Here is a 22,617-nt window from a genome sequence, read left to right as displayed (position 1 = left end):
CAATGATCATGATCGTCTCCAACAAGAAAGAACCTAATCATCTCTTGCCGTTCAACGGCATTACTGATCACTGAAACCCTCATCAATATCAGGTCAGAGGCTGAATATAAAAACATAAATATAGGGCCCCTTGGGCCTGCTCCACCATTCCTTCCGATTGTGGCTGATCTACTGACTCAACTCCACTTTCCCACCTACTCCTCATAACCCTCGATTCCCTTAGGCACCAAATATCTGTCCATCTCAGACTTAAATATATTTAATGAAGGAGCATCCACAACTTTCTAATAGAGAATTCCAAAGATTCACAACACTGAATGAGGAAATTTCTCATCTCAGTCCTAAATGATCAACCCCTTATCCTGAGACAGTCCCCCCATGCTCTAGATTGCATAGCAAGGGGAAACAACCCCTCAGTGTCTTCCCTATTAAGCCCCTTCAAAATCTTGTATGCTTCAATGAGATCACTTCTCATTCTTCTAAACTCCAGAGGATATAGGCCCCAATTTACTCAGTCTCTCATCATAGGACAACCCTCTCATACCAGGAACCAATCTAGTGAACCTTTGCTGTACCACCTCCATTGCAAGTACATATTTCCTTAACTATGGAGACCAAAACTGCACACAGTATTCCAGGTGTGGTCTCACCAAAGCGCTATACAAGTGTAACAGACTTCCTTCTTTTTGTACTCCAATACCCTTGCAAGATAGGCCAATATGCCACATGCCTTCCTAACTGCTAGCTGTGAAATTTGCAGCAAGTAACATCTCCTAACTCCTCAAAACCTGTCTGCCATCTCCACGGCACAAGTCAGGAGTGTGATGGAATACTTTCCACTTTCCTGGATGAGTGCAGCTCCAGCATTCAAGAAGCTCAATATCATTTAGGACAAAGGAGCCTGCTTGATCAGAACCCCATCCACCACTGGCACACAGTGGCAGCAGTGTGTACCATCTACATGAATTGCAGCAACTCACCAAGCATCATTTGGCAGCACCTTCCAAATCTGCCATCTTTACCATCTAGAAGGACAAGGGCAGCATGGGAACCTGAAAGTTCCTCTCCAAGCTACACACCATCCTTACTAGGAACCATATAACAGTTCCTTCACAGTTGCTGTGTCAAAATCCTGGAATTCCCTCCCCAACAGCACTGTGGGTTTACCTACACCACATGGACTGCAGCGGTTCAAGACGACAACTCACCACCAGCTTCTCGAGGGCAATTAAAGATGGGAAACAAATGCTGGCCTTGCCAGTGATGCTCACATCGCATGAAAGAATAAAGAAAACGAGGTTCTGAAAGAAAAATGCAGCTGCAATATTAGATAGGACAGCTTGAAATTTATAATGAATATGGTTGTAGAAGAGTCTTTGCTCAGGAAAGTACAGCCATGTGTGTAGTAAAGACAAGGCCTACAGGATGGTGGGCTGATTGCCTGGAGCTAGAGGAGCAAACACCGAATTAAGGTTAGAAGAGATGTTCAAGATGATCAGGCCCGGTGATGGTAGGCTAAGAGGTACACAACATAGTAATATTTGGGTCTTAAAAGTCACAGGAGGATTGCTACAAAACTCAGATATGGTTGAAAAGTACTGTTTACCAAGAGTGAAGATGGTTGGCAATCTGGTGCCAAAACAACAAAACTATCTTCATAAATAACTGAACATTTTCAGAATAAAAAGGATTAGTACAAGAGACAAGTTGCGCCTAAATCAAATCAAACCAAATAGACCTGAAAATCTAATTGAAGCAGCAATTGAAAATAATTTAAATTTGGTAGGTGGTGGGAAGGGAGGGAAGTAGATTCTGGAGTAGAAGATAACAAAGACATGTATGGGCACAGAAATACACACCTACCGAAGACCAGATGTTGTCAGTTTCTGAGGTTTTAATGTTTTAAAATTCCCTAGATTCGGGGAAGGTTCCATTAGATAGGAAAATAGCGACTAACTCCTTTATCCAAAAAGGGAGACAGAAAGCAGGAAACTACATGCCAGTTAGCTTAACTTCCCTCTTAGGGAAAATGTTAGAAACTATTATTAAAGACATTATAGCAGGGCATTTTGGAAAAATTCAAGGTGATCAGGCAGAGTCAACAGGGTTTTGTGAAAGGGAAATTTATTGCAGTTCTTTGGAGTAGTAACATGTGCTGTTGCTAAAGGGGAACCGGTGGATGGACTATACTTTGATTTCCAGAAGGTTTTGATAAGGTGCTACATCAAAGGTTATTGCAGAAAATAAAAGCTTATGGTGTAAGGGGCAACATATTGGCATGGATAGAAGATTGGCTAGCTAACAGGAAACAGAGTAGGCATAAATGGGTCATTTTCTGGTTGGCAAGATGCAACGAGTGGTGTGCCGCAGGAATCAGTGCTGGGGCCTCAACATTTTACAATTTATATAAATGACTTGGATGAAGGGACCGAAGATATGGTTGCTAGATTTGCTGATGACACAAAGATAGGTAGGAAAGCAAGTTGTGAAGAGGACATAAGGAGGCTGCAAAGGGATATAGATAGGTTAAGTGAGTGGGCAAAAATCTGGCAAATGGAGTATAATATGGGAAAATGTGAAATTGTCCATTTTGGCAAGAAGAATAAAAAAAGCACATTAGAGTCATAGAGAGATACAGCACTGAAACAGGCCCTTCGGCCCACCAAGTCTGTGCCGACCAACAACCACCCATTTATACTAATCCTACATTAATCCCATATTCCTTACCACATCCCCACCTTCCCTCAATTCTCCTACCACCTACCTACACTAGGGGCAATTTACCATGGCCAATATACCTATCAACCTGCAAGTCTTTGGCTGTGGGAGGAAACCAGAGCACCCGGTGGAAACCTACGCAGTCACAGGGAGAACTTGCAAACTCCGCACAGGCAGTACCCAGAACTGAACCTGGGTCGCTGGAGCTGTGAGGCTGCGGTGCTAACCACTGCACCGCCCATATTATCTAAATGGTAAGAGACTGTAGAGCTCTGAAGTGCAGAGGGATCTGGGTGTCCTAGTGCATGAATCCCAAAAGCTTAGTATGCAGGTTCAGCAAGTAATTAGGAAAGCCAATAGAATGTTACCGTTTATTGCGAGGGAAATTGAATACAAAAGTAGGTAGTAAATAAAAACAGTGCTGGAAATACTCAGCAGGTGTGGCAGCATCTGTGGAGAGAGAAGCAGAGTTAATGTTTCAGGTCAGTGACCTTTCATCAGAACTAGCAAAGATTAGAAATGTAATAGGCTTTAAACAAGTAAAGCAGCCGGTGGTGGGGGGAGAAGGGAGAAAGAGAAAAGCAAACAAAAGGGAAGGTGTGTGATAGGACAGAGGGCCAGAGAGATTAACAAGGTGGTCATGGAGCAAAGGCAAAGAGAGTGTGCTAATGGTGTGGTGAAAGACAAAGCATTAATGCAGAGAGGGTATTAAATGACAGAATAATGATCAGCCCTAGCCAAAAGGCACAAACATGGAAAAACCAGTAGGCAGGCACATGGTTAAAAAATGATAAAACAAAATACAATAAAATAAAAGGGCAAGTCATACTCAAATTGTTGAACTCAATGTTCAGTCCAGTAGGATGTAGCATGCTGAATCAGAAAATGAGGTGCTGTACCTCCAGCTAGCGTTGATGTTCACTGGAACACCGCAGCAGGCCCAGGACAGAGATGTGGGCATGAGAGCAGGGGGATGTGTTGAAATGGCAATTATTTTATTTACAAAAGTAGGGAGGTTATGCTTCAATTATACATGGCATTGGTGAGACCACATCTGGAGTACTGTGTACAATATTGGTCTCCTTATTTAAGGAAGGATGTAAGTGCATTGGATGCAGTTCAGAGAAGGTTTACTAGACTAATATCTGGAATGGGTGGGTTGTCTTATGAGGAAAGGTTGGACAGGCTAGGCTTCTATCCACTGGAGTTTAGATGAGTAAGAGGTTACATGATTGAAACATGCAAGATCCCGAGGGGTCCTGAGAGGGTAGATGTGGAAAGGATGTTTCTGCTTGTGGGAGAACCTAGAACGAGGGTCACTATTTAAAAATAAGGGGTTAGCCATTTAAGACAGAGATGAGAATTTTTTCTCTCTCAAGATAGTGAGTCTTTGGAACGCTCTACGTCAAAAGGCAACGGAAGCAGGGTATTTTGAATATTTTTAAGGCAGAGGTAGATATATTCTTGATAAGCAAAGGGGTGAAAGGCTATTGTGGGTAGGCAGGTATGTGGATTCGAGCTTACAATCAGATCAGCCATGATCTTACTGACTGGCAGAGCAGGCTCGAGGGGCCAAGCGGCCTACTCCTGCTCCTTGCTCATATGTTCGGAAAGAACAAAGTGGACAGGAGGTGGTGAAGCCACATATGTCGAGACATCTGGGAAGTAAATTAAGTTGATCCTTTGGGAGGGGGCAAGCTAAATAGTGAACTCAAACAAAAGCAGAAAATGCTGGAAAATCTCAGAAGGTTATGTAGCTAAGGTTTCAGGTACGGACTCTTCATCAGAAATAAGATGTGATTTGATGAAGGCTACCTACCTGAAACATTACACTTGATGGTGCTCTCCAGAGACTGCCTGGATTGTTGAGTATTTCAAACATTTTCTGTCTTTGTTTCAGATTTCTAGCATATGCAATGTTAAGCTTTTTGTTCAATTAACTACTTTGGCTAGACACCTCTGTGGAAAAAAATCCAAGCTAGCTCTAGGGGTATACTACAGACCACCAGGTCAACACAAGAAGGGGTAATAAGGGTATCTGAACAGAATAATTCTTATAAATGAGAAATCATCCAAATATAAACTGCGAAAATTCAGAAGTTTAGAGCCATAGCTAGGGAATGTAATGCATGATTACGTCATAACTCAGTGCATTAAGGAAGTGATGAGAAGCAGTGTTCATAGGAATTGGAGTAGCATTCACCCACCTCAAACCAACTCCACCATTAAAATTAGTTCTTGGCAGATCTGTACCTCAACTCCATTTACCTCCATGTCCCTTGATACGCATCCCCAAGAATCTAGCGATCTCAGGTCTTGAAAGCTCCAATTGTCCCAGAATCCACAGTCTTTTTGGGCAAGTTGTCGATGAAACAAATAATAATTTTTTTTTTAAAAAAGGAGACAAAAGTCATATCTCTCCTGGGGGACAGTGACCATAAAATGATCAAGTTTAACATGGGATTCTGTGTAATATCATTGAAATAAATGACCGCTTAGAAAAGGAGAAAAACACCAAACATACTATACTTAACCCAATGAGGAAGAATAATATTGTCCACTCAATTGATAATGAAAACATACAAGTTTCAACTCAGAAAATATAGACGATTTTATTATGAAGATTTTATCTGCTTCAGGTTAATTGACCCAAGCTGAACAAAGATGACAATTCAAACTGTAATGATTTTCTGGCAGCAAATAATAAGTGCTTTGAAAACTCGTTTCTGGAGAAAACAAGGAATGTGCCTCTGACACTCTGGGTAGAGGGGAGCATCAAGTTAGGGTCAAGTTACACCATGGATATGAATAACCACAACAAATATATTATTTATAATAAAGTTGTTTTAAGAAATCCCTTTCCCCAGTAATCAGACACCAACACTAACTAGATTCTGAGCCCCAACAGATATTTAATGGTAGCTTGGGGGTCTAGTTGTTGCTGAGTAAGGGAACAGGCATAATTGGGAAAGCAATGGTGGTTCCTTGAATGCAGCGACCTGGGGAAACATGCATTATTTAAAATAAATACTCTGCTCGATTTTAAATAATAACTGGTTTCCGCAACTCTCTGTTCAGGAAATTCTTCAGCAACCGATCATCACTACTGTGATGGATGCCCGGCAATGACCTTCCCTAATTCTTCCTTCCCTAATCACTGCTTTCTCTTACCTTCATGCTTAATCTCGCCTTCCTTTCTACTGCCAACCTGCTTGGGGAAAGCTTCCCTAAAAACTTATTTGTCAGCAGCAACCTGTAATTCTCTTCCAAATACTCTCATCTCCCACCAATGCAATCCTCAATACTCAGAATCCACTCTTCTCCTGTTGCCACACCCAAAAATCTCTCTTCCCACCCACATCCTGTAGATGCTGCCACACCAGTCTCTGATTTCTACCACAACCCTGTACTGTGATTCTGCGATGCCCCTCTCAGTTGTTCCAAATTCTCATACCCCACCACACCCTACAATGTGCTCCCATACCCCAAACCTCCACTCAAATCCCAGTACTGCCCTAATATTACCAACTGACAGCTTCCCATCTTCCTTGTACTGTTACATGCAGTTCTAACAAACTACTTGAAGCATCTTCCCCTGTATTGTGGGCTTTGAAAAAACCTGGAAATAAAATTATCACTGTTAAACTAACTTTTTAATTGTAACCAAGACCAGAGATTTACAGTTTCTGTGCAAATGTGCACATCATAAATGTTGAGCCTGAATCCACTATCAGTTGCTCCCACACCAATTTGCAGGCCTGAAATACCATTGCACCATTCCACCAACAAGAATATGTGATAAACAATAAATACATTCAGATCAATGTCTTTCTGTAGCTGTAAAATACTGGATATGGTAACCAGAGCTGCTTTGAATTAACACAAAATTGTTACATTTACATAGTTTAAAAGACAAACATTTTAATCCTGTCATGTTAATCAGTGGTCAAAACTAGTAAAAAAAAAACAAAATTTGATTTCAAAATCCAATTAAACAATCAAACTTACGTAGGAGATTATTATTCAGGTACAAAAATGTATGAGACAATAACTATTTTGAGGTTACAGGCTTTTTTCCTATTGTTTTTAATCCTTGCCTTTAGTATGTAATTTTAAAGGAACTCACTTAAAACAAATCTTCATACAAGTTGATGGTTAAATTATTTAGATTATGCAACTAATATTTTTGTAAAAATCAGGTATTATATTCCAAGCTATGTTTTCTTTTGCCGGTTTTAAATTCTTGCCTTTAGTAATGGTAAGATAAAAGCATGGATTGAATATACAAGAATTAATATTTCAAACTTTTATCAAACTATAGATAGCCCATGGCAACATTGCTGTTTCATTATTTATTGTGCAATTACATTTATTAGTTTTTAATGCATCATAATTAAAAGGCTATGCTTCATATTCCCTTTCTTCATTCTCCACCAAAACACTGTCATCTGTAATTTGATCTGTTGGATTGTACGGAATGGAATTAAATCCATTTGCAGCGAGACATTTTCTTTTGTATGCATACCACAAAACTATTGAAATTATCACCAAAATTGCAGCAGCTGCGCTGATTAATGCTGTTGGTAATACATTATTTTTGCTGCCTGCAAAAAAAAAAATACATTGTTAATGATTCGGATCCAATAAAGCAATATATTACTGAAGTCTTTCTGGCCCAAAGGGGACAAGATTGTATTATCACTGTTAACTTGTCATCTGAAATAATGAAGTGTCATTGATGACATGGATGTGCTACTTAATTAAGCTTAGGAGTTGAAACAGAGTATCCTATCTGTGGGCATCCTTTCCAGTCTGAAAGGAACCATATTCTGAAAGGGAGGCAAAAGCTTAGACATAAGTTAACAAGAATCCCTTAATATAAAAAGCTAAAAGTTTTTATGCTAGTAAATGTTGTAATGTTCTATATTGATTAAGTGCAGTTTCACAGTGCATGCCAGTACATCACATGGAGCCAGAATGTGCTGGGAAGTTGCTTCAATATATTTGTAAAAAGTCCAGGCATTTGCAAAATGAGAGAGATATGCAGAGTTCCAATTGCCCAATTGCTAGATCATTTGATTCCCTTCACCTTTAGCACCACTATGAGCAATAAAAAGTTCTTGCCATGATGTCCCCCATTAAACTTAATGGCAATTGTGAAATTATTGGATTTATGAAGTTATTACAAGTTATTTAGGGCCAATAATTAATGTCATAGAGGACCTTGTCAATGTGATTTACAGTCCTGACATGACACTGAACATTAGTTACCCAAAAAGGGAACAATGAAGCTGTGGAGTCTCACTCCAGCAAGCAGTGATTTGTTCCTGGAGGCTTTTAAAAAAAAAAAATTCCTTTTCATCTGCCTTGGCTGTATTTTTGTGCCAGGTCTTGCCACCCAAAGACTTATTAGGGCTGGAAGGCAATAATTTTCAAGATGTAAAGTTGTTTCAACACTCAGAAGATGTTTAAATTCAAGACAGATTTTTTTCAGAAAACATTCTGGGATATAGTACATGAGTAATTTAAGACAGGACATATACTAAATGTAGCAGGCTTGAGAGGAAACAGGTGAATTTGGACTTATGGTTCCCAAAGCTCTCCACCACTCAGGTTTTCCTTGATTCTGGGTCTGCGTTAACAATCAATCTCTATCAGTCAACCTATGATTGGACAACAACTCCATCATTGTATCAAAAAAACACAAGAAATAAGAGGAGTAAGCCATAAAGCCCCTTGAGCCTGCATCACCATTTAGTAATATTGTGGCTGATTCTCAACCTCAACCCACTTTCCCACCCAATCCCCATATCCCTGGATTCCCTTACAGTCCATAAATCTATTGATATTAGCCTTGAATATACTCAATGACTGAGCATTCACAGCCCTCTGGGGTAGAGAATTACAAAGATTTACAACTCTGACTGAAGAAATTTCTCATCTCACACTGAAGTGGCCGACCCCATAACCTGAGATTATGTTCCCTAGTTCTAGATTAGGGTAAACAGCAACTCAGCATCTACCTGGTCAAGCCCACTCAGAATCCCATATATTTCAATGGGATCACTTGTCATTCCCTAAACCTCAGAGTACAGGCCCATTTTACTCAATCTCTCCTCATTGATTTCTGGGATGAGAGGGTTGTCCAATCTTGTGAACCCTCACTGCACCCCATCCCCTAGGGTGGCAGAAGGCACACCAGATGGACCTTGGTCTTAGTTTTGCAATTTCTCTGTTCCTATGAAAGCTGTGCAATTGGTGTGTGCACTGGGTGTTGCACTGTAAACTGATCAGGATAGATGGATGGTACGTAAAGGTAACATACCTCATGTGTCAAAAGTGTTTGTTTATTTCATGTACCTTCCCCCTGCCATTCACTCATTAACTTCTCAAGGAAATTGGTCCCTGAAATTGGGCCTACTGCACCCATTTTATGCCTGTATTTTATTAGATAGTAATAAAAAGCAACAATTAAGTTGTTTGAAAGCATAATGCAAAATAAACATTTTCAGATTAGTAGAGATTTAAAAAGCTCATAAACTCACCTTTTGAGCATTTTTCTCCATCAGGTACAGCTACTAGAAAATATAAAGCTTACATGAGTTTAAGAGTGATGTTACATGCTGGATGCACAGTAGATGCTAGGTTTTCTACCAGTGATTCAATGAGTGGCAAGCTAGCCTGTAAAGCTTGGAAAGAAATCCAGGGCCCTACAGTCACCCATTTCTTAGCCAAAAATTAAATGCAAGGAAAATGTCCTGTAATATTGTGGGAAAATGACAAGATGATTTGTCAATTGTTAGCATTTATACTTATTAAGGCTTTGGTAACTTTTATTCATGGCAAAGTAATGCCAGCTAAGTATCAACCATGGCTCACTGATAGCACTCGCCTCTAGGTTAGCAAGGTTGTAGGTTCAAGTCCCACTTTAAGATGAGAGCACACAATCCAAGTTTACACTGGAGGACTATACTGAGGGAGTGCTAGTTTCATCAGAAGTGCTGCCTTTTAGATGTGTTAAACCACAGCCTTGTTAAACCTTGTTTAGGTGGTCATAAAAGATCCCATTATACGATTTGAAGAGCAGATAAATTGTCCTGGGGAAAGCTTATACATCAACCACCACCCCCAAAAACAGATTTTCTGGTCATTTATTTCATTGCTGTTGTGGTACCTTGCAGTATGTAAATTGGCTGCCACATTTCCTTGCATCACAAGCATAACTATATATTTCATTGGCTGTGAAGTGTTTTGGGTTATTAAAGGGTTATAAATGTAATTTCCTGCTTTCTTTGTAATTCTGCAATTTCTGGATCAAACTGAAAATGAATATTTTACTCCAAGTCAGACATGGGGTTACTGATTTCAACTAAGGGCCAGATTTTGAAGTAATTACCACAGCAGTAAGAGAAGTGAATACTGGTTATATTGCAGTACAGCAGGAGAAGACAGGATGGCGGCAGCAGCAGGTAGATATAGCTCACAATTTGCACCGTACAGTTGATTTGCCACACCATGAAATGATAGCATTGCAGGAGAAGACACAGGCTCATCAGCCAGATGCATAATAACTTGTAATCCCTGCAATCCCTATACATGAAGGCACAGAACTGCTATTGGCATGGAAGCCAACCATACAATCCTATGCTACTTCACACTTTCTAGAGCTGAAGGGCATCTTCAGATGATCTGTTTGAGCAGAGAATAGTGCACACCCATGAGATTCCTGAATCTTTCTGGCAGTGCAAACCTTCAAGAGAGGGGTTTTCTACTTTACCTGTAAATGCAGATGCTAGGTGGTTTCAATGGAGGAAAATTTGGGTAGTGCACCCACAATCTCCCGATATGCGTGGTAGGCAGACATGACATCAGTCAGGCTCATAATACGCACACTATACATTAATACCTGTATACAAGATGCCCAGATTGACACTTAACCTGCTCCCAGATTGCTTCACTGCAATAGAAAAAATATACAACGTACTCAACCCTTCCCCACCTCCCCGCCCCCAAACTAACTGCAGCATAGCCACCAGTTCACACTGATTTTTAGAATACAGATAACAGGTAATTGTCAAGACCACCTAAATTGGTGTCTGTAGGAATCATAACTCGGCCATCTACATTGTAAAAATGATGTTCTATTCCTATGTGACACCCAATAAAAATATGATGGGACAAAAATTTAGGAAATAGTATTAGGTAAGAATTCTTTGAGTCCAAGTACCGTTAGATCAAATACTGCTGATGTAGAAGACACATTTGCAATTAACTAACTCAACAAGCAGGAACTAAGCTTTTCTGTTAGAAATTTAGGGCTCTATTGGATCAGAGGCAGGGTCTATGCTTGCTGCCCCAAGCCCAAGACCCTGCCCCCACCCCCCCCACCCCTGCGTAACAACCAGGAAATTTCCAGTGGTGCAAGTGGGATGTTGCTGCAGCACCTGAGGTGACAGGAACCACATTAAAGGAGCAAACAATCCCTAAATGCTTCTTTATATCTTCCACAATGGCCTCAGCAAAAGCCTTCAGCAGGGCTGACTTCCATCAGAACCTTCCTACCCTAGGGACCACAGAAAGTTCCACCCAAGAGTGCTGGGGAGTTGCAAGAACTAGAGTGAATGAAATGGAAATGGGCCAGGAACCAGTTCTTGCAACCCACCAGGTCCCACAGCACTTGTATGCGGTAGACAGAGAAGGAGCAGCCACCAACTGTCCAGACAAGGATCGGAGAGGTGGAAGAGAAATTCAGATTGAAGCTGTAGACAACAGAATGGCTCCCTGCCCAAGTTTGCTCCTTTACCCCCGCTATCCCCGGTGAGCCTTACGTCAGTGGTAGGGAAATTATTAGAGAGGATTCTTCGGGACAGGATTTACTCCCATTTGGAAACAAGTGAACATTTTAGCGAGAGGCAGCATGGTTTTGTGAAGGGGAGGTCGTGTCTCACTAACTTGATTGAGTTTTTTGAGGAAGTGACGAAGATGATTGATGAAGGAAGGGCAGTTAATGTTGTCTATATGGACTTCAGTAAAGCCTTTGACAAGGTCCCTCATGGCAGACTGGTACAAAAGGTGAAGTCACACGGGATCAGAGGTGAGCTGGCAAGATGGATACAGAACTGACTCGGTCATAGAAGACAGACGGTAGCAGTGGAAGGGTGCTTTTCTGAATGCAGGGCTGTGACTAGTGGTGTTCCGCAGGGATCAGTGCTGGGACCTTTGCTGTTTGTATTATATATAAATGATTTGGAGGAAAACGTAGCTGGTCTGATTAGTAAGTTTGCGGAAGACACAAAGGTTGGTGAAGTTGCGGACAGTGATGAGGATTGTCAGAGGATGCAACAGGATATAAATTGGTTGGAGACTTGGGCGGAGAAATGGCAGATAGAGTTTAATCCGGACAAATGTGAGGTAATGCATTTTGGAAGATCTAATACAGGTGGGAAGTATACAGTAAATGGCAGAACCCTTAGGAGTATTGACAGGCAGAGAGATCTGGGCGTACAGGTCCACAGGTCACTGAAAGTGGCAACGCAGGTGGATAAGGTAATCAAGAAGGCATACGGCATGCTTGCCTTCATCGGTCAGGGCATAGAGTATAAAAATTGGCAAGTCATGCTGCAGCTGTACAGAACCTTAGTTAGGCCACACTTAGAATATTGCGCGCAATTCTGGTCGCCACACTACCAGAAGGATGTGGAGGCTTTGGAGAGGGTACAGAAGAGGTTTACCAGGATGTTGCCTGGTCTGGAGGGCATTAGCTATGAGGAGAGGTTGGAACGACAGAGGTGGAGGGGCGACATGATAGAGGTTTACAAAGTTATGAGTGGCATGGCCAGAGTGGATAGTCAAAAGCTTTTTCCCAGGGTGGAAGAGTCAGTTACTAGGGGACGTTTAAGGTGCGAGGGGCAAAGTTTAGAGGGGATGTGCAAGGCAAGTTCTTTACACAGAGGGTGGTGAGTGCCTGGAACTTGCTGCCGGGGGAGGTGGTGGAAGTAGGTACGATAGCGACGTTTAAGAGGCATCTTGACAAATACATGAATAGGATGGGAATAGAGGGATACGGACCCCGGAAGTGCAGAAGGTTTTTAGTTTAGACAGGCATCAAGATCGGCGCAGGATTGGAGGGCCGAATGGCCTGTTCCTGTGCTGTACTGTTCTTTGTTCTTGTTCTATCCTGATATTGGAAAATCCAGCCTTTTAAATTATATGTTCAGATGTTTGAATAATGGATGCATTAGTCTGTTGGAGCTAAATTAAGATCGCAACTGAAAATGAGTTGCATCATGTTTAGGTGACGAGCATGTTACAAAATGAGTGAGTGTAAGCAACCATCAATGGGTTATTGCCTTGATCATGTCTGCACCAACATTTGCGAATCAACTATAGAGGCATTTACTTTATTTTGACACACGTAATGTACTTCATGGGTCAATGCCAAAGGGCATTCCATTTGACTGCAGCTCAGTTGGGGCACAGTAAAATGCATGCTAATGCTAATTTTATTTGCTCCATATATGACTGAATGCATAGGATCAGTCAGTGACATCACCACAGAACCTAAGGGCTCAGCTTTTCTTCCTCTTCTGCATGCTAGTTTTGAAAGAAACAGCCTAGGGTGACATTGCATTGAAATCCATCACCTGGTATGAACATTAATCTCTTCATAACCTGAAGAGAAACACCAAATGCCAGACAGAATGTTGAACTGTCTGTCTATCTGGCTAACATTTTTCTGCAGGAAGGCTGGAAACTTTGATAATGAGGCGCCAACTATTGAGCTAATCAGTATTTTCAGGGCTTTGTTGCAAAATTAGATTTTTATTATTTGTCAATATTGAGCTGATGATCCAATATTTCCCTTGTACAAATCAGTATATGTAAATCTCCTTTCTGTCGGGCCTTTTTCCTTATTACATCAAAAACTAAAACAAAGCAATCATAAATGACAGCGGGACCTTAAATTGTCAAAATAATGAACCGATTAACATGATTTAATTCTCAGTTGAATCTTGCACTGTTGGTGTACAGACAGTATTATGGACCCATTTCAGTGTCAGAACATTCCTTTTATTTAGGCAAGCTTTTTGCAAATGTGAATCTAGGATTTGATTACATTTGTACGCCATTATTTTAAATCTTGAGCAACTTGCTTAAGTGCAGTAATCTAGAAATGCATCATCACTGAGGAATATATGGCTCTTATTACAGCAAAGTATAAAATTTCTGCAACAGTGAAGGATATCAAAGGTAAATTTCACTTACGGATGAATATACAATGACAGTGATGTCTACTGCAGTCACCAAAATGGAGAATAAACCTATTTAAACCTCCATCATCCCCCAGCTACCATTCGATAATTATGAACGCACTTATTAGGAGTATGACCGGCATGAAGCATGGGAGAAGTAATGGAGTAAAGCTGAAATAACAAAGGAGGAATACAAAACTAGTGAGTTGATAATCAGTGCATGGCATTGTTTAGGCCACTGCTGTGAAAAATTTTGGGGACTTCATTCTAGAAGGATATTGGAGCCATGGAAAAAGTGTAGATTTATTGGGATAATTATTATATGTATGAAAGATTTGTTATGGAGGAGAGATTGAAGAACGAGGACTAAATTCAGGAAAGCAGAGAAGATCTAATAGAAAAGATCAGATTTTGAAAGAGCTCAAGAGGGTCAATAGTGGGATCATTCTATTGGTAACAGGGGGACATAAACCTCAAGGGACAAATAGTCAGGGGGATAGATACTGTTCTCTGTAGCTGCGATTGGGAGTTCAGAAGGTTATGCTGCCTGCCCAGCACCAGGTTAAGGACATCTCCTCGTGCCTAGAGAATAATTTGGAATGGGAGGGAGTGGATCCAATTGTCATGGTCCACAATGGAACCAATGACAGATAGAACTAGGAATGAGATTCTGCTGACAGAGTTTGAGGAGCTGGAGTCAAAATTAAAATGCAGAACCACAGGTAATATTCTGGATTGTTAGCTGAGCCATCTGCAAATTTGCATAGGGACAAACAGATTAGTAAGTTAAATGCATGGCTGAAAAAGTGCTGTTGGAGGAAGAGGTTTTGATTCATGGGGCACTGGAACCAGGGGAAAGAGGGAGTTGTTCCTTTGGGATGAGCTCCACTTAAACCGGGCTGGGACTAATGTCTTGATGAATCAAATAACTAAGGTTAGGGCTTTCAAATAATGAAGGGAAAGTGGGAGAATAGAGAAAAGAGTAAATTCAACAGCAATAAGAAAACTGTTGAGGCTGCACAGCAGAGTAACGATGTGTATAAAGCAGCAGGGTGGGTCAGGAAGAGGTACAAAGCTTAACAAAGGTAATGGGGCATTGGTGATGAGGGTGACAGCGATGACAACAAATCCTCTCTAGCCACAGGAGAGGTACCAGAGGACTGGAGGACAGCGAGTGTGGTAACATTATTCAAGAAGGGTAGCAGTGATAAACCAGGTAATTACAGGCTGGTGAGTCTAACATCGGTGGTAGGGAAACTATTGGAAAAAATTCTGAGGGAGAGGATTAATCTCCACTTGGAGAGGCAGGGATTAATCAGGGATAGTCAGCATAACTTTGTCAGGGGGGAGATCGTGTCTAACAAATTTTTCGAGGAGGTGACTAGATACGTAGATGAGGGTAAAGCAGTTGATGTCGTCTATATGGACAGCAGTACGGCTTTTAATAAGGTCCCGCATGGGAGATTGGTTAAGAAGGTAAGAGCCCATGGGATCCAGGGCAATTTGGCAAATTGGATCCAAAATTGGCTGAGTGGCAGGAGGCAGAAGGTGATGGTCGAGGGTTGTTTTTGCGAGTGGAAGCCTGTAACCAGTGGTGTACCACAGGGATTGGTGCTGGAACTCTTGCTGTTTGTAGAGTACATTAATGATTTAGACGTGAATATAGAAGGTATGATCAATAAGTTCACAGATGACACAAAAATTGGTGGTGTGGTAAATAGCGAGGAGGATTACAGGATGATATAAATGGGCTAGTAAAATGGGCGGAGCAGTGGCAAATGGAATTTAATCCTGAGAGGTGTGAGGTGATGTATTTTGGGAGGACTAACAAGTCAAGGGAATATACAATGGATGGTTGGACCCTGGGAAGTACAGAGGGTCAGAGGGACCTTGGTGTACATCTCCATAGATCACTGAAGGCGGCAGCACAGGCAGATAAGGTGGTTAGGAAGGCATATGGGATACTTGCCTTTATTAGCCGAGGTATAGAATATAAGAGCAGAGAGGTTATGATGGAACTGTATAAAATGCTGATTAGGTCACAGCTGGAGTACGGTGTACAGATCTGGGCACCACACTATAGGAAGGATGTGATTGCACTGGAGAGGGTGCAGAGGAGATTCACCAGGATATTGCCTGGGCTGGGGCATTTCAGCTATGAAGAGAGACTGAAAAGGCTAGGGTTGTTTTCCTTAGAACAGAGAAGGCTGAGGGGGGACCTGATTGAGGTATACAAAATTATGAGGGGCATTGATAGGTTAGATAAAAAGAAAGGTTTTCCCTTAGCGGAGAGGTCAATAACCAGAGGGCATAGATTTAAGGTAATGGGCAGGAGGTTTAGAGGGGATTGGAGGAAAAATATTTTCACCCAGAGGGTGGTTGGAATCTGGAACACACTGCCTGAAGGGGTGGGAGAGGCAGGAACCCTCACAACATTTAAGTACTATTTAGATGAGCACTTGAAACGCCATAGCATACAAGGTTACGGGCCAAGTGCTTGAAAATGGGATTAGAATGGTTAGGTGCTTGATGGCCGGCACAGACACGATGGGCCGAAGGGCCTGTTTCTGTGCTGTATAACTCTATGACTCTAACAACTTGCATTTATACAGTGCCTTTAGTGTAATAAAATGTCTCAGGGTGCTTTACAAGTGTGATCAAACAAAACTTGACACTGAGCCACATAAGGTGATATTAGGGCAGATGACAAAATGCCTGATTAAGGAGGTAGATTTTAAGGAACATCTTAAAGCAGGAAAAGCTGGTAGAGAGGTGGACAGACTTAGGTAGAGATTTCCTGACTTTAGGGTCTTGACAGCTGAAGGCAAGGCTGTCAATGGTGGAATGATTAAAAGCAGGAATGATCAAGAGGCCAGAATTGGTGCAGCAGAGATGCTGAAGAACTGTAAGGCAGGAGGAGGTCACAGCGAGTTAGGGAGGGGCAATACCATGGAGGGATTTGAAAACAAGGATGAGAATTTTAAAATTGAGTCGTTGCTTAAAAGGGAGCCAATGTAGGTCAGCAAAGACATGGGAGATGATTGAGTGGGAGTTAGGATATAGAAGGGATATACAGAAAAAATGTCTCCAACTAAAGGCATTATATTTGAATGCGTGAAGCATTAACAAAATAGATAAATTACTAGGACAGATAGAAATTAATGGGTTTGATCTATTAGCCATTACGAGACATGGTTGCAAAGTGACCAAGGTTGGGAATTAAATATTCCAAGATACTTGACCTTTAGAAGAGTTAGGCAAAATGGAACAGGAGGAGGGATTGCCCTAATAAGGGATGAGATAAAGACTGTAGAGAGAAAGGATCTTAGTTTGGAAAATCAAGATGTAGAATCAGTTTGCATAGAGCTAAGAAAGAGAAAGGGGAAGAAAACAATAGTGGGAGTTGTTTATAGGCCTTCTAACAGTAGTTGTCGTATCGAACAGGGTATTGATCAGGAAATTAGAGGTGCTTGCAACAAGGGTAATATAGTAATCATGGAGGACTTTCATCTTTATATAGACAGAGCTTGCAGTAAGTGTGGGGGATGAGTTCATAGAATACATTCTAGATAGTTTTCTAGATTAGTAGGTCAAGGAACCACAAATGGAACAGACCATTTTAGATCTAGTTTTGTGCAATGAGGCATGGTTAATTAACAATCTTACAGTAAAGAAGCCTTTGGGGAAAAAGTGATCATGAATTGTATGTTGAGTTTGACAGTGATTTAGTAAACTAGAAGTTTGAGGGGCAAGTTATAGGAACATAGGAAGATAGGAACAGGAGTAGGCCATTCAGCCCCTCAAGGTAGGTGGCCAAGGTAGATGGGGAAACTAGATTAAAAGATAGGCAACGACAAACATTCAAAGAATTCATAATTTGCAACTATTACATTCCCTTAAGGAATAAAAAACACCCACAGGAAAAGTGGCTAAGAAGTGAAGTTAAAGATTTGAAAGGAAGAGAGGCTTATAATGTTGCCAAAGAGAGTTGTAAAGCCGGAGGATGGGAGGATTTTAAAATTCAGCAAAACATGAAAACATTCCAGAAGTAATGGGGAAATCAAGGATCTAACAAAAGTATAAGTGAAGAAATAGTACTGGAGAAATTAAACGGGACTAAAAGCTGACAAATCTCCCAGACCTGATGGCTTACATCCCAAGGTTTTAAAAAAGGAGGTGCCTACAGTAATAGTGGATACATTGGTTCGGACCTTTCAGAATTCCTTAATTGTAGAACAGTCTCTATAGATTGGAAGGCAGCAAATGTAACCCACTATTCAAGGAAACAGGGAGGGAGGAAGAGAGAAAACAGGGCCAGTTAGCCTCACATCAGTTGTAGGGAAATTGCTAGAATCCATTTTTAGGAATGTGTTATCATGTTTGACAAAACAGTCGGGTTTTGTTTTGAGAATGTAGCTCGTAGGCTGGATAAGGGGGAAAACAACTGGATGTATTGTATTTAGAGTTTCAAAAATTATTCAACAAGAGGTTATTACACAAAATTAGGGCTCTTGGGATTGGGGTTGATATATTAGCATGCACTGAGGACTGGTTAAATGGACATAAAAGAGTGGGAACAAACAAGCCATATTTGGGTTGGCAGGCTGTAACTAGTGAGGTATTGCAAGGATCCAAGCTTAGGTTTCAGCTATTGCTATGATCCTGCAGTTTTTTTTTTTCGGGAAGAATGCGGTGTGCCTTTAAGGCTGGGAAAAGGAGCCATACTGCTTCAAGGCAGCAGGCTCCAGAAGCGGAGTCAAAGAATGCATTTTCATTGCCCTGGGATACTGCCATTCGGAGACTGTGATTCAAAGGGTGCATTCTCATTGCCTTGGATACAGCCACTCGGACTGAGCATTGAGAGATACATTTGTTACAATTTAATTTTGAACTGGTTTATAGTGAAAAACAGCCTGTTCTAACAGAGGAGGACAGGCAGACAGCTTGTGTTACCACCTGAAAGAAGAAACAGACCATTTAAACTGAAGGAAGAGAATTTAGTCTGTTTATTTATTATTCTCTCTCAAAATTCTAAAAAGTCAAGCCTCAACTGAGATCGCTGAGAATTTAAACTGAAGGAAGGAAAGTTAGATTGCGGCACAGTGGCGCAGTGGTTAGCACCGCAGCCTCACAGCTCCAGCGACCCGGGTTCAATTCTGGGTACTGCCTGTGTGGAGTTTGCAAGTTCTCCCTGTGTCTGCGTGGGTTTCCTCCGGTTGCTCCGGTTTCCTCCCACAGCCAAAAGACTTGCAGGTTGATAGGTAAATTGGCCATTATAAATTGCCCCTAGTATAGGTAGGTGGTAGGGGAATATAGGGACAGGTGAGGATATATAGGGACAGGTGAGGATGTGGTAGGAATAGGAGATTAGTGTAGGATTAGTATAAATGGGTGGTTAATGGTCGGCACAGACTCGGTGGGCCGAAGGGCCTGTTTCAGTGCTGTATCTCTAAATCTAAATCTTTTATCCCTAAAAAATTCTAGAGTCAAATTGATTCACTAAAACGTATTTGCAAGTTGTTAACTGTTGAAATTCATCACTGGAGCAGGAGCAACAATTTCGACTTCTGGATTAGACTATGGACTGTTCTACTGTTGAAGAACCTTTTTACCCCATCAGATGGCTGTGAGGATTTCATGCAACCTTGGACTGTTTCACATCTGGCAGGAGTGTAAAACTGCAAGGATTCAAATTTTTTCTATTATAAATGTTGTTTATATCTTTGTAGTGTTTAAGAATTTAGTTTTTCTAATTAAACAGGTTAATTAGTTGATTTAAAGGCACCTGGTTTGGTTGGCCTCATTTGGGGGTTAATAGATGGTACAATTTGGCTGGGTCTTTCTTTAACTTGGAAAGTTTAAAATGATATGTCAGGCAATCTGTGGAGGGACAGGATTGAATTAAAAGTGCGTTTCTCTCACCACAATCAGAATTGTGTATTTTGATTGGGGGCTTTGACTGGAGCAGTCGGTCGTAACACTATTTACAATCAAAATCAATGACTTAGATGAGGGGATTGTGTAATGTATCCAAGTTTTCTGACGATATAAAGTTAAGTGGGAAAGTAGGCTGTGAGGACGACACAAAGAGGCTGCAAGTGGGCAAGAATGTGGCAGATGGGATATAATGTGGAGAAATGTGATGTTATCCACTTTGGAAAGAAAAGTAGAAAAGCAGAATATATTTTAAATAGTGAGAGACTGAGAAATGAGATATTCAGAGGGATCTGGATGTCCTTTTACACAAATTACTGTAAGTTAACATGCAGGTACAACAAGTAATTACAAATGCAAATATGTTAGCCTTTATTACAAAGGGATTGGAGTAGAAAAGTAAAGAAATCTTGCTGCAATTGTATTGGGCATTGGTGAGACGACACCTGGAGTACTATGTAGAGCTTCCATCTCATTACCTAAGGAAGGATATGCTTACCTTCTAGGGAGCACAATGAAAATTCACTAGACTGATACCTGGGATGATGGAATTGTCCTATGAGGAGAGGAGGGAATTGTCCTGAGGAGTGATGGAGCAGTCTAGGCCTATATTCCCTAGAGTTTAGAAGAATGAGAGGTGATCTCATTGAAATGTAAAAAATTCTTAAGGGGTTGACAAGGTAGATGCTGGGAACATGTTTCCCCTTGGTTGGGGAGACTAGAACTACAGGGTCACGGTCTCAGAATAAGGGGTCGGCCATTTATGACAGAGGTGAGGAGAAATTTGTTCAATCAAATGATATGAACCTTTGGAATTCTCTACCACAGAGATCTGTGGATGTTCAGTTGTTGACTATGTTCAAGTCATAGAGCGACAGATTTTTAAATACTAATGGAATCAAGGGATATGGAAATAATGTGGTAAGGTGTAGCGGAGTAGATGATCAACCATGATCCTGTTGAATAGTAGAGCAGGCTTGAGGGATTAAGTGGCCTGCTTCTGCTCCTATTTCCTGTTATGCAGAATCAGTACTCAGATTATAAAGTTTATTTTTTCATACAAAGGGTTATTGGATATTCAATTCATGTCTTGAAAGGAAGTACCTAGGTGACACATTCTTGTGATTCATCACAATATGAACATTGCTACTGAAGCTGTGTCAATCACTACATTTAACGTGAAGCAAATAAACATTTGATATTTAGTTGGAGTAAATTTCTGCTCATTCAGCTGAAATTTTAGTCGTGGCATTTTCTTGAGTGGGTTGCTTACAATTTGCATGATATTCAATAATATCCTCCATATTAGGTATGCCATGGGATTATTGGAGGATACACAAAGAGCTATCAACATATAGTTAGTGATGTCTTGAACTTCAGGGAAGGCGTCAATTTGGTAAAGTTTTACTTATCGTTGCGACTGGTAAGGCTTATGAAACGATGTGCATTGCAGTACAGGGCTTCAGTTACCTCTTAGTACAACTGTATCTGACAAAGAGTCTGGAAATGTTCCATGTGGGTAATTCAAAGAATCTTGTGGCTTAAAAGTTGAGGCCACTTACAAGCTTCATGACAACTATTACTGGTAGTGCAGAATATAGATGTTGATTCAGGTCTATATCCAAGCACCTCAGTCACAGCCTTCCTGCTAAACCTGAACCATCTTCTTTCACTGCTCCTTTGCCATACTCATGCAGCTGGCTGTTATTGCAAACCTAATGTCTCCAGTAGTGCCTACTACAAGTCAGGGAAGTCTTTTGCCCTTCTGCATTCCTGGGCTTCTCTCTCCTGGAGCTATACTGAAATGGCTGTTACTGCCATGCTGTCTATATTCTGCCACTGCTGTGATGATAGTTTGAGATTTCAGTCTTTGTTGAAATCATTAAATCCAGGTTGACCAGCAGTTAAATATCCTCATCAATTTTCTCCTGTGTAATTCTGCATGACTGACAATTAAGGAAAATCTGCTGTTTTTGTCGCGGTCACTTTTCCAAAAAAAAAGTCATATTTGGAGCTGTGGTAAACATGGACCAAAAATCCATTAACATTGTATTCCCATTTACAAATGGTGACTATTTCCCTAAAATTATCAAAGGAAAAAGTGAGATGGGAAAATTAAATGTCAATTTGTTTTATGGACCATGAGATCACTGGGAACTTTGTTGAAACTGGCCAAACTCATTTTGGAATCTTATAAAGAAAGGGGAAAGAGATATTTTCATTCCATCTTTTGAATCAAAACTAGGTCACAAATGTGGAATAACAAAGATGTCCATTGTGTCCTATCTCATTATGCAAGTTAGAAGTTTTCCATGAGGTCGTAAAATATCAAATTTTATTTCAAATAGATTAAAATATATAGACTGTAAATAGAAACAGCTTTCAAAACAGTTACATATGAACATAGCCAATACATACCAGTGCCAGAATTTATTACAACTCAAGATCCAGACAACAGCTAAAGTTCCAAGTATACTGTGCCATTTATCATCCTAGTCAGAATCAGTGCACACAAGGCAACAAGAGAATCTGTATAAAGATTCTTACTATATATTGAACGGAGCTAGATGATAACAAAATGTAACAAAAAGTAACAATGGATCTCTCAGAATGCATCTCTCAGAACATAAAAATGCTGAGATTATAAATATAAATGGCATTTTCCTTAATCTATCTGGCAATGGAAAAGAAGAATAAGGTACTACACAAAAAT

General features: G+C 40.7%; 1 protein-coding gene across 3 annotated transcripts in view; it reads right to left on the bottom strand.

The window, feature by feature from the left end:
• Positions 1 to 5,304: 5,304 nt before the first annotated feature.
• cd302 (CD302 molecule) overlaps positions 5,305 to 22,617 on the bottom strand; it is a 30,671-nt gene continuing 13,358 nt past the window's right edge. For 2 of the 3 annotated variants that reach the window (XM_068035271.1, XM_068035273.1), the window contains exons 5-6: positions 9,264 to 9,296; positions 5,305 to 7,322 (exon numbers count right to left, since the gene is read on the bottom strand). In XM_068035271.1, coding sequence (XP_067891372.1) covers positions 7,120 to 7,322; positions 9,264 to 9,296 — 236 coding nt within the window. In that variant the 3' untranslated portion in view covers positions 5,305 to 7,119. The remainder of the gene's footprint in view (positions 7,323 to 9,263; positions 9,297 to 22,617) is intronic. The other variant, XM_068035272.1, reaches the window with a different exon arrangement.

This window comes from Heterodontus francisci, chromosome 7 (assembly GCF_036365525.1).
Source record: "Heterodontus francisci isolate sHetFra1 chromosome 7, sHetFra1.hap1, whole genome shotgun sequence".
Taxonomy (NCBI): Eukaryota; Metazoa; Chordata; class Chondrichthyes; order Heterodontiformes; family Heterodontidae; genus Heterodontus; species Heterodontus francisci.
This window is presented reverse-complemented; position numbering and strand designations above follow the sequence as displayed.